This window comes from Bos taurus, chromosome 28, assembly GCF_002263795.3.
Source record: "Bos taurus isolate L1 Dominette 01449 registration number 42190680 breed Hereford chromosome 28, ARS-UCD2.0, whole genome shotgun sequence".
In the NCBI taxonomy this organism is placed as follows: Eukaryota; Metazoa; Chordata; class Mammalia; order Artiodactyla; family Bovidae; genus Bos; species Bos taurus.
This window is the reverse complement of record NC_037355.1, coordinates 17,582,069-17,594,244: the sequence shown is the minus strand read 5'-3', so window position 1 is coordinate 17,594,244 and position 12,176 is coordinate 17,582,069. Positions and strand designations below refer to the sequence as shown.

Sequence of the window (12,176 nt, the reverse complement as noted above, 5' to 3'; positions counted from 1 at the left end):
ATCTTTTCTGTGAATTTTTTCTCTAATGTCAGCTAAACTTTTCACATTTGAACATAACGTCTTTCTTTTAGAATTTTATCTTTGGGGGGCATCTTTGTATCCATCACTGATATGTCTTAAAAGATTCTTAAAAAATGTTCACTAAAGAAATATATAGCACAGTTCACCAAAGATGCCTAAGAGGGGTTTCATAGCCTTAGAGAACATAGAGTAGTCTACCATTTCCACACTCTGAAAGGCTTTCTTCAAGATTGAAAATAAATGAACTAAGATCAGCTCTGTGTTGAGCCGTGTTAGAGCTGAGGCAAAAACGAAAAATTAGTATTAACAATTCTGTCTTTATTTAGAATTTAAATCCATTATGGGTTTTTGCATTTATTATAATTTTTTAAATATTACATTAAATTTTTTCTCTTGACTACGGAATTTTTTAGCATCCGTTAAATTTTGTACCCAAGGAGGGTGCCTCACTCTCATCACTATAGTGCTGGACATCATAAAGAGACAATTTAAAAAAGAAAAAAAAAGTAAATGAAAGAAGGATAAGTAAAAGCAAGAGCTAGTTCCTTAAAATAATGAACAAAATAGGCAAATTCTGGGCAAAGGTGATTAAAGAAGAAATAAATATATGCCACATTAAATGAACACATTTGAGAATTACAGGTAATGGGTGATTTTCTAGGAATATATGTTATAAATTTGACCAAGGGTAAAGGAGAAAATGGACCAGACAAACATGAACTAAACTGGAAGTCTACTTTTTAAAAGGTCACATGTCCAGATAGTTATACACTTGAGGTTCTACTAAACAACCAAGAACACATAAATTCTGTTAGTCTAATGATTATAGATTGTAGATATTCATTTTTAGAAACCAGCATTGTCTATATACAAAAACCTGAACTAGCACAGAAATGTGACTAAAGTCAAAATCATTAATGAGCTCAGATGCAAAAATTCTACTTAAAAATATCTTATGGTCTCCCTGGTAGTCCAGTGGCTAAGAATCTGCCTGCTAATGCAGCGGAAATGGGTTCCATCACTGATATATGCTGTGAGGCAACTAAACCCGTGCATCACAACTTCTGAAGCTGGCAAGCCCATAACCTGTGGTCCACAGCAAGAAAAGGCACCACAGTGAGAAGCCCATGTACGGCAACTATTACAGAAAAGTAGTCTCCACTCACCACAACTAGAGAAAGACTGAGCACAGCGATGAAGACCCAGCATAACCAAAACAAATAAATACATAAAACTTTAAAAATATTTTTTAAAAGTGACATCTTTGAATGTTGAATCCAGCATTGTACAAAAATAAGAAGAAGCTATCATTATGACAAGATAAGGTTAATTTCATAAATGCAAGGATAAATTATAGTTAACAAGTCTCGTGTACTTTTTAGTCAAATTAAAAGTTAAAACCATGATTATATAAGTAAATAATAAATACGCATTTGTAAGAATTTAGCAGCAGAACTCTCAGTAAAATATGAATTAAAAAAAAGCTAATTTATAGTGAATGAAACTAGCATGATGGTTCACACTAGAACAAAATTAGATCCCCATTTCAAATATACATCTATCAAAAATTAATGTTAGCTGTGTTAGATACCTAACTTTAGTAAAATAAAACTTTAAATATCAGAAAAAGATTGAAGATGATTTGTCCAACCTGAAAGCGAGGATGGAGTAGGGAGAAGCAGGAAATAGATAGGAATAAGATAGCAAATTGGAAGACTTAATAGTAAGATGAAGGACTTACTAAACTTAATAGTAAGATGAAAGACTTACTAAAAGACCAAACATCTGTGAATACCTCCACATCCACTATCAGTATTTCCAGAGGTTCTAAGTGTTTGACAAATTATGATACTAAATATTCACTTCACTGGAAGCTGCTGCTGCCGCCAAGTCACTTCAGTCGTGTCCAACTCTGTGCAACCCCATAGACGTCAGCCCACCAGGCTCCCCCATCCCTGGGATTCTCCGGGCAAGAACGCTGGAGTGGGTTGCCATTTCCTTCTCCAATGCATGGAAGTGAAAAGTGAAAGGGAAGTCACTCAGTCGTGTCTGACTCTTAGCGACCCCATGGACGGCAGCCTACCAGGCTGCTCCATCCATGGGATTTTCCAGGCAAGAGTACTGGAGTGGGGTGCCATTGCCTTCTCCATTCATTGGAAAGACTGATGCTAAATCTGAAACCCCAATACTCTGGCCACCTGATGTGAAGAACTGACTCATTCGAAAAGACCCTGATGCTGGGAAAGATTGAAGGCAGAAGGGGATGACAGAGGATGAGATGGTTGGATAGCATCACTGACTCAATGGACATGAGTTTGAGTAAACTCCAGGAGTTGGCGATGGACAGGGAGGTCCATGGGGTCGCAAAGAGTCGGACATGACTGAGCGACTGAACTGAACTGAACTGACTGAGTACTATTTTCTCAACAATATTTTTGAGCAATCTTTTGGCATCCTGTCCATTGTCCTATACTATCTATATCACGTGGTGTGAATGGCTTCAATAAATCCCTCTAGAATGATATTTCAGTTGTAGGAACCTGATCATCTTGGTGCTCAAGTTGAGCCCCAAGTGTTTCTCTCCGACCTACCAGTAATGGGGTGGGCTGTTTTCAAAGCCCGTGCATGTGTGCCAAGTTATTTCTGTCACATTCAACTCTGTGAGACCCCACTGACTGTAGCCTGCCAGGCTCCTCTGTCCATGGGATGTTCCACACAAGAACATTGGAGTGGGTGGCCATGTCCTCCTCAAGGAGATGTTCCTGACCCAAGGATTGAACCGTGTCTCCCACATTACAGGCGGATTCTTTACCACTGAGCCACCTGGGAAGGCCAACTGGGAAACAATCATTTACTTTTTCTTTTACGTCTCTGATGTGAGTTGAAGTATGCTGCTGCTGCTGCTGCTAAGTCGCTTCAGTCATGTCCGACTCAGTGCGACCCCATAGACAGCAGCCCAAGAACACTGGAGTGGGTTGCCATGTCCTTCTCCAACGCAGGACAGTGAAAAGTGAAAGTGAAGCCACTCATTCGTGTCCGACTCTTTGCGACCCCATGGACTGAAGCCTACCAGGCTCCTCCATCCGTGGGATTTTCCAGGCAAGAGTACTGGAGTGGGTTGCCATTGCCTTCTCCAGAGTTGGAGTATAGTCCCTTTTAATTATACTATTAATACTTAAATGATTACATATCCCAAACAGTGTTTTTGAAGATATTAAGAAAGTCAGTTTATGAACTGAATTTATATACTCACGTACAAATTAACTTATAAGCATTTATAAACTCCTTTCACTTACAGATCTTTAGGTAGCAAATATTTTCAGATTGTCATCATTTCTCTGGTTTTCTGCATTTAAATGTTTCTCTCCCAAAACTTTAGCCTTATGCAAGAGGCATTTATTCCCATGTTACTAAAGAAACTGTACTATTAAATGCAGAAAGTTGGCAAGAAAGTTTATGTAATGTTACATAAAAATATTTTTCTGGAGCCATATCTCATGTCTGCTTGTTCAAGGTTACTTATAGAGTTCAATCTATGATAACTATTATACCTGGCATACCTCAAACCCTCTATAATTCCAATTAGTTATCAAATTTTATTGAGTGCCTACTATATGATTGAGACAATCATATAGTTGTTTTAATTTTAGGTAATGACAACAAACAAGTGGGAAACCTCAGACTGTTGAAAGAGTATGCTTTATTTCCAACAAACTTGGCAAAAAAAGAAATATTTCACTACTGTTTGGCTCAGATGACTGAATGGTCCACTGGCTAAGTCAATTTGGGTACAAATTATTGAGAAATAATGCTATACTACTAGGTTTCCAGGGATCAACTCTGGAAAGAATCTCACCTTACAAGAACCTTTCAATACCTAACTGAAAAGAAGTAGCCTTGTGAATAGAGATACCAAGAGAGATTTTTGCTATCTTTTCCATCTAACCCCTGAAACCCACAGTGGGCACAAATGGGTGGCTGCTGCTGCTAAGTCATGTCCAACTCTGTGCGACCCCATAGATGGCAGCCCACCAGGCTACCCCATCCCTGGGATTCTCCAGGCAAGAACACTGGAGTGGGTTGCCATTTCCTTCTCCAATGCATGAAAGTGAAAAGTGAAAGTGAAGTCACTCAGTTGTGTCCGACTCTTAGTGGCCCCATGGACTGCAGCCCACCAGGCTCCTCCGTCCGTGGGATTTTCCAGGCAAGAGTACTGGAGTGGGGTAAATGGGTGGCAGGCAGGATTTATTCTATGAATGACACAACACTAAAGATCAACTGTCTTCTCCATGAACTACAGGAACTCTGGTTTTAGAATGAACCCTCCTAGATGCAGACTGTTAATCTTAGCAAACGAACAGTTAAGTGAGTCCAAATTCCAACTTTACTTTTTCAGTATGTTACTAATTAAAAGACTAAGCATATCCCAAATTGACTGCCATGAGGAATACCTGCTGCTCCTCCAAGAAGTTAAACAAAAGAGCTCAGTGACTGTGCTAAGATGGCAGATAATCACCTAAGGTCTGTAACTGGTTCATTAGTTTCACTTATCCTTTATAAAAAGTGATTACCCTTCACCCTGGAACAGGGTTTTGTTTTTTGTTTTTTTGCATCTTAAAAAAAAATTAAGGGGTATTTCTTTCTTTTTTTTTTTTTTTTTGAAGAGCATTAATTCCAAATTATCAGTTACTTATAAAGGATATTTCTATTATTGATACATGGATAAGTACTGGGTATATTCTCACAAGAAAGTTTTTGTATATATTTATATACCATGATTTAATTGGGAAATTTCCTATGCCACTTTTGAAACTGTATTACTTACATTATAGATCACAAGAGAGTAACTGGCTTAGTAACCAGTTTATCACATTAAAATGTATTTTTAATGTATGCTAATTTCAAAAGGTTCATAGGAGAGTCAGCAGCTTTAGTGGTCTGCATACAGTACTGGGAAGAACCCGTAGGGAATGACTTGCATATCTCTGGGCAAGGCACTGTATTACTGGCTCTGTGTATCCTCATTTATAAAACTGCAGCTCATACACATCTTCTGTACAAAAAATAAATAAATGCTATTTAGACTAATAAGTGAGTTTAACCCAGCAATGTTAATTATAACATTATTATTCACCTTCAGAGTCTTAAAAAAAGCTGAAGAAAAAACTTCTTAGAATAACATGATTGACTCAGTATGTGAAGATTTAAACATTTCTTAGTAGTATCTGGCAAATATTTTTAATTAAAATCTCAGGATACAAAGCGTCTGAGTAATCCCAGTTACATAGAACCCATTTATTATTGAGAATTAGTGCTGGGAGGGGCCGGAGAAGAAATCTTTATTTTGCACAGGAAACCACTGGAGGCCTAAGAATGTTAAAGTCTTTTCCTAAAGACAAGGTGCTAATGAGCAACTCAGCCACAACCGGAAGGTTGATTTTCTAGGCGTTCCTCCTTTGTCCGATCTATCAACTATTTACTTATTTAGAGAAACAGTAAAATAATACGGGAAACATTGGCCTTCAAATATTCATCAATCCACTATCAATGAAGAGTAATTATTCCATGACATCTTTTGAGCAACAGAACTGTGATATCTGAAGAGAATTAGTAGTCATTTACAAAGGAGACGCTCTCACTTAAATTTTTCAAAATTCCCTTTTAAGTAGAGAATCCTAGGGAAAGCGCTTATTTGTGAGGCCTTTTGGGCAAAGAACCGTCCAATGGAGGGATTTTTAGTTCACACTCGGGGGCACGGAGGAGCGTCGGACGACAGGGCAAGGGGAGCGCGGGACGGTGGCTTGGGGATCCCCCTTCACTCCCTGAGAGCTCGCGCCGCCTGGGCGTCGCACCCACTCGGGGCCGAGCACCCAACTCGGGCATGGGGCGCCTCCGAGGGAACAGCCTAGGCCCGCGGGAGAGGTCCGGCGCTCGGGGGTCGCGGGTACCGGGCAGAGACGGCGTACCTCCGACTCGGGTGTGGTTCCCGCCGAAGTCATTCCCGCGGGAGTCGTTCCCCCGGGTGTCGTCCCCACAAACGTCGCCATGATCCCGCCTCAGCCCTGCGGCCCCTCGTCGCCTAGGCAACCGGGGAGGGGGCGGGGCCGGGGTCGCTGGGCTGGGGAACTGAGCCCGCGCTTAGCTGCTTCCGGTCCCGAGCCCCATGCCCACCTGGGAAATGGTCAGGACCAGGCTTGTAAGAGCCAGAGAGCAGGCCCTACCGCTGCGGGGCGCTGTGCCGGGAAAGCCTATGGCAGGGCTTCGAGTAACTGAATCGAGATAGACTTTCCTTTTAGTAAGAGTGAAAAAAGGGAAAGAAAAAAAGCAGTTGAACTAGTAAACGGGGAAGTGGGGCTTCCCTGGTGGCTCAGTCGGGATAGAGTCCATGGGGTCGCAAGAGTCAGACACGACTTAGCGGCTAAACTACCACCACCAAATGTGGGTGTGTAATACTAATACATGGCAAGTAGAGCAGGTTGCTATTCCTTTCTCCAGGGGATCCTCCTGACTCAGGGATCGAACCCACATCTCCTGCATTGCAGACGGATTTTTATCGACTGAATCACCAGGGAAGCCCCCAGTAAGTATTAAAGTGAGGTATATTATTGAAATTAATATTTTACATGAAAAAATTGTAATTTTAAAATATTAGGATATTATTGTTATGTTTAGAAGGAAAAACAGCCTTTATTTTTTGGAGATAACATGCTAAAAGATTTAGTGATGGTGAAGTGATAAAATGTCCACGATTTACTCCAAAATAAGGAAGGGTAGATGGATAATGATTGGAGGTACAGTAGAGGAATCAAGATGGGGGGGGGGGGAGGGGCATGGTCATTATACTATTATTTCTACTTTATAGTTTGATTTTTTTCCAAATAAAAACGTTGAAAAACAATATTTTTAGTATTTGTATGGCTTCCCTGATAGCTCAGCTGGTAAAGAATCCACCTGCAATGCAGGAGGCCCCTGTTCGCTTCCTGGGTCCAGAAGATCGCTGGAGAAGAGATAGGCTACCCACTCCAGTATTCTTGGGGTTACCTGGTGGCTCAGCTGGTAAAGAATCCTCCTGCAATGTGGGAGACCTGGATTCAGTTCCTGGATTGGGAAGATCCCATCGAGAAAGAACGGCTACCCACTCCAGTATTATGGCATGGAGAATTTCATGGGCTGGAAAATCCCATGGATGGAGGAGCCTGGTAGGCTCCAGTCCATGGGGTCGTGAAGAGTCAGACACGACTGAGTGACTTCACTTTCACTTTTCACTTTCTTGCACTGGAGAAGGAAATGGCAACCCACTCCAGTGTTCTTGCCTGGAGAATCCCAGGGACGGGGGAGCCTGGTGGGCTGCCGTCTATGGGGTCGCACAGAGTCGGACACGACTGAAGCGACTTAGCAGCAGCAGTAGCATACAGTCCGTGCCGTCACAAAGAGTCTGACAGGTATGAGCAACTTTCACTTTCTTGTGAGTGTTCTTCTCTGAACGATAGTATCTGCTTCGATAATGAAACGTGTTTTACTTTTATTAACTTCCATGGGGTTGCTATGCAGGAAACTTACTGCAAATATCAGACATTTAAATGCTTCACTTTCCTCCTCTGTCAAACGAGATAATGACAGTGTCGGCCTTATTGCATTATTGTGAGGATTTAGCATGTTAATATATGGAAATATTAAGGACAGTATCTAGCAACTGTAGTTCTGTATTATTAAGATTAGTATTAGTTTGTACTTTTCTCTTTAGTCCATCCTGTACAACCATTGCCAAAATAATACTTCCATCATGGACCTCTTCTTATATTTGACCCCTGCCTTTCAGACCAAACTGAACAATTTACCTTTATATAACTTCATGATAATTGTGCCTTTCCTTGTCTTACTTGTTAAGATTAGCCTCACAATTTGTAATGTCAACTTGTGGTTCATGAATTGTCTCTACGTTTGTATATGTTTGGTCAGTCTTTTAAGTGGATTGCAGAGTCCTCCTCTCCTTAGTATTTTACACCTAAAGAAACTAGTTCTTAGTACAGAATATTTAGTCAACAATGTGTTTATGATTTCCAACTCTATTTTAAAACCCTATTTAGAGTCCATCAGTTAGTGAAAATACAGACAATTTTAGTGATTGTCAGAGTTAATACTTAAGAGCTACCACCTTACAAACTCATTACAATGCTAATTAATTATTTCCTTCTGATCCATACTTCGGAGAAACTGAAAACAATGGCTAACCTTCTGCAAAGTAAAAGCCATTTGCATTCTTTAAATTTAGCCTTTAGTTAATGGCTAAAACATTTATTTCTTTAAACTGTAGTTCTAATTTTCTCAAACTTCTGATTTATTTTCCTGGCCATTAATTGTTCTGTCATGTCTTTTACAGTTTTTACATTTTCTTCACCTGTCTTTGGTTTTGGACCCCAGAACTAGTGGAGGACTCCATTGAAGACAGACAGATGTGCAGATGACACCACCCTCATGGCAGAAAGGGAAGAGGAACTAAAAAGCCTCTTGATGACAGTGAAAGAGGAGAGCGAAAAAGTTGGCTTAAAGCTCAACATTCAGAAAACTAAGATCATGGCATCTGGTCCCATCACTTCATGGGAAATAGATGGGGAAACAGTGTCAGACTTTATTTTTGGGGGCTCCAAAAGCAGTGCAGGTGGTGATTGCAGCCATGAAATTAAAAGACACTTACTCCTTGGAAGGAAAGTTATGACCAACCTAGATAGTATATTGAAAAGCAGAGATATTATTTTGCCAACAAAGGTCCATCTAGTCAAGGCTATGGTTTTTCCAGTGGTCATGTATGGATGCGAGAGTTGGACTATAATGAAAGCTGAGTGCTGAAGAATTGATGCTTTTGAACTGTGGTGTTGGAAAAGACTCTTGAGAGTCCCTTGGACTGCAAGGAGATCCAACCAGTCCATCCTAAAGGAGACCAGTCCTGGGTGTTCATTGGAAGGACTGATGCTGAAGCTGAAACTCCAGTACTTTGGCCACCTCATGCGAAGAGTTGACTCATTGGAAAAGACCCTGATGCTGGGAGGGATTGGGGGCAGGAGGAAAAGGGGGCGACAGACTGAGATGGCTGGATGGCATCACCAACTTGATGGACAGTTTGAGTGAACTCCGGGAGTTGGTGATGGACAGGGAGGCCTGGCGTGCTGCAATTCATGGTGTCACAAAGAGTCGGACATGACTGAGCGACTAAACTGAACTGAACTGAACTGAAATTCTACCAATGACAGGAGGGTTACCTCTGGTGGGGGCAGGGCGGGGATTGTTTTGTAGTAATTTCAATTTTACTGTATTTAATCTTGTAATTTATTAGAGAAGTCAGTTTCGAGGAGGTAATTTAATTTTATGGGGCACATTTTTTTTTTTTTTTTTTTTGGCCTGGTAAGGAGTGGTGTTGAAAACTCATTAGCCTGAAGGTTACTTTTAATTTGGACAAGTTGGAGCTGATTTTAATGTCTCACTTCTTTTGTAGGGAGGTGCCAACAGGAAAGACAAATCTCAGTAGTTGATATGCGTTCTTACATGGAAAGGTCAGTTATATCTTCCTTCTCAAGTCTCTTTGGAAGATAAAGGCTTCTAACTAAAGCCTGCAAAATTCCATTTGTTATCTTAGTTTATTGTTTTAGGGCTAGTAGGGAAAAGGAAACATATGGGTCTTGTAGTTTACAATTAGTTTTTTAAATGACCTCTGACTTTAAGCACATCAAAGTGAAATATGGGGTAGCTTGATAGTATTTTTTGCCCAATTGGATTGGCCCTCATTCTAATGAAAATACTCCAGTCTACATGCTGATAAACCTATGAGGAGCAGATTTTACAAGTGAAATCAAATTTTCTTGAAGAGGGATATTTTTATAATTTTATCAGTTGAGGCCTTGTTTGTGTTACTCGCCCAGCTGTGTCTGACTCTGTGCGAACCCATGGACTGTAGCCCGCCAGGCTCCTCTGTCCATGGGATTTTCCAGGCAAGAATACCGGAGTGGGTAGCCATTCCCTTCTCCAGGGGACCTTCTCGACCCAGGGATTGAACCCAAGTCTACTGCATTGCAGGGAGATTCTTTACTGTTTGAGCCACCAGGGAAGCCCTAATTGAGCCTTGAATGTTTAAAATAATACCAGGACTTCCCTGGTGATCCAGAGGCTAAGATTCTATGCTCTTAAAGCAGGGGACCTGGCTTTGATCCCTGGTCAAGGAACTAGATCCCAGATGCTGAAACTAAGAGTTTGAGTACCACAACTGAAAGATCACTCAGGCTGTAAGACCCAATGGAGTAAAATAAGATAAATAAATACATTAAAAAAAATAAACATTTAGGAAAGGGCTAGATAATTTTTTATTGGGTATTGATGGTCTAGTGTAGCAATATAAGACAATGAAAACTGACGGTGAGATTTCCACTGTCTTCTTAGGGTCAGCAACTATTTTCACTCCACTCCTCATGATTTACGTGTTACTGGTTCATTTTAAGTATAAGAGAAGTTCTTCAACAATAAATGAAATGATGTCACTAATGAGATTAATGACATATTAGTAGTTCCAACACTGTCATTCCTGAGGTCTTGAATCTTTTAAGTGACACCCATGATAGTCTTAAGCGGATCAGGCTGGGAAAACTCCAGTTTGTTCTTGAAATAGTACTGAGAGACCACAAAGTTGTGGAGATGGAATTTACATAACACGCTGTATTTTAGCCTGGAGATACATTGAATTGTTAGATGTAGAAAGAAAAGCTATTACAAGCATTTTATTTTGTAAATAATTCCCTTTACTCTTTGTTACACATTTAATTTTTAGCAAAGAAAGTATTCCAGTAGCTAATCAATTCTGAAATATATTTCATTTTCTTAACCTTTACCTACTTCTCAAATCAGGTCTTCTCATTTCAATTAAGTGCCTTAATCTGTTCAAGTCATATGTGAGAACATTTTAGTCTCACCTTAACAAAGTGCTTATAGGAAATGGGATAGTAAACCGACTGTAGTAGAATGTATTCTGAGACTAACTAATTATTGGTTGCAGTGGGGGAAGTGTAATGATTTTCAGTCAGTTGGTATGATTTTGAACTTGTTCATGTAATACTGCATCCTGTCTTCAAAACTCATTGTGGGCATATCTGTTATTCTTTATTATCCAGTTATTCACTTTACAGTGAATCCTTATGCACTTAAGATGAAATTTCTTTTTCTCCAATCAGAAAATGCTCTCTTTTCCTAACCCAGAGACCTCTTCAAGATAGTTTTGTACAGAAACAGACTCACAGTCTTGAGAACAGATTTGTGGTTGCCAAGGGAGAGGGGTGGAGTGAGAGGGATGAACTGGGAGTTTGGGGTAGATGCAAACTACATTTAGAATGGATAAACAACAAGGTCCTACTGTATAGCTCAGGGAACTATATTCAATATCCTGGGATAAATCATAAAGGAAATAAATACTAAAAAGAAATTATATATGTGTTTGGGCTTCCCAGGTGGCACTCGTGGTAAAGAATCCACCTGCCAATGCAGGAGATGTAAGAGATGTGGGTTCTATCCCTGGGTGGGGAAGATCCCCTGGAGTAGGAAGGGGCAAGCCACTCAAGTATTCTTGCCTGGAAAATCCCATGGACAAAGGAACCTGGCAGGCTATAGTGTATGGAGTGGAGAGACTAAACACACACACACACATGTGCCTGTGTACCTGAGTCACTTTGCTGTACAGCAGAGATTGGCACACTATAAATCAACTACATTTAAATAAAAAAGATAATTTTGTAACTTGTTCCTTTTCTTCCAGATGATCTTTTAAAAGAAAAATGCGGTCACCTCTCCTTAACCACACCGTGTCCTACAGTTAGTCTCTAATTGCCTGTGCTCTCCTAAAGCCGTCCTCTCAAGGGCTGTCCCAGGTCCTGTCTTCCTTGGTGTGTGGACATCCTATCCTATTTGTCCCAAATATCCATTCCTTGCCTTCTCTACTTGGCCTTGTGCCCTGGAAGGCTGACCCATCAGCTGGATTCACCAAGTTCGTCAGCCTGAGACTTGTGGTTACCTTTGGCCAGTGGGAACACCAGCAGATTAATGATAGGAGAGTGAGGTCCAGGGTCATTTATTCTCCCTGTTTCCTTTCTTCAGGATTACAAGTTGGGTGTACAGTAGCT

General features: G+C 40.6%; 1 protein-coding gene and 1 long non-coding RNA gene across 7 annotated transcripts in view; one reads left to right on the top strand and one right to left on the bottom strand.

The window, feature by feature from the left end:
- CABCOCO1 (ciliary associated calcium binding coiled-coil 1) overlaps positions 1–6,085 on the bottom strand; it is a 171,870-nt gene extending 165,785 nt beyond the window's left edge. For 4 of the 6 annotated variants that reach the window (XR_003033053.2, XM_059882489.1, XM_059882486.1 and 1 more), the window contains exon 1: positions 5,988–6,074. Coding sequence is in view for 5 of the 6 variants with exons in the window: in XM_059882489.1 (XP_059738472.1) it covers positions 5,988–6,068 (81 nt within the window). In the remaining variant the exon portion in view is untranslated. Of the gene's footprint in view, positions 1–5,987 lie in introns of all 6 variants that reach the window. The other 2 variants (NM_001244348.1, NM_001105618.2) reach the window with 1 other exon arrangement.
- Positions 6,071–11,793, top strand: LOC132344131 (uncharacterized). Its single transcript, XR_009493250.1, has 2 exons — positions 6,071–7,463; positions 8,402–11,793. It is a non-coding gene; the product is annotated as an uncharacterized lncRNA (long non-coding RNA).
- The last annotated feature ends 383 nt before the right edge of the window (positions 11,794–12,176 follow it).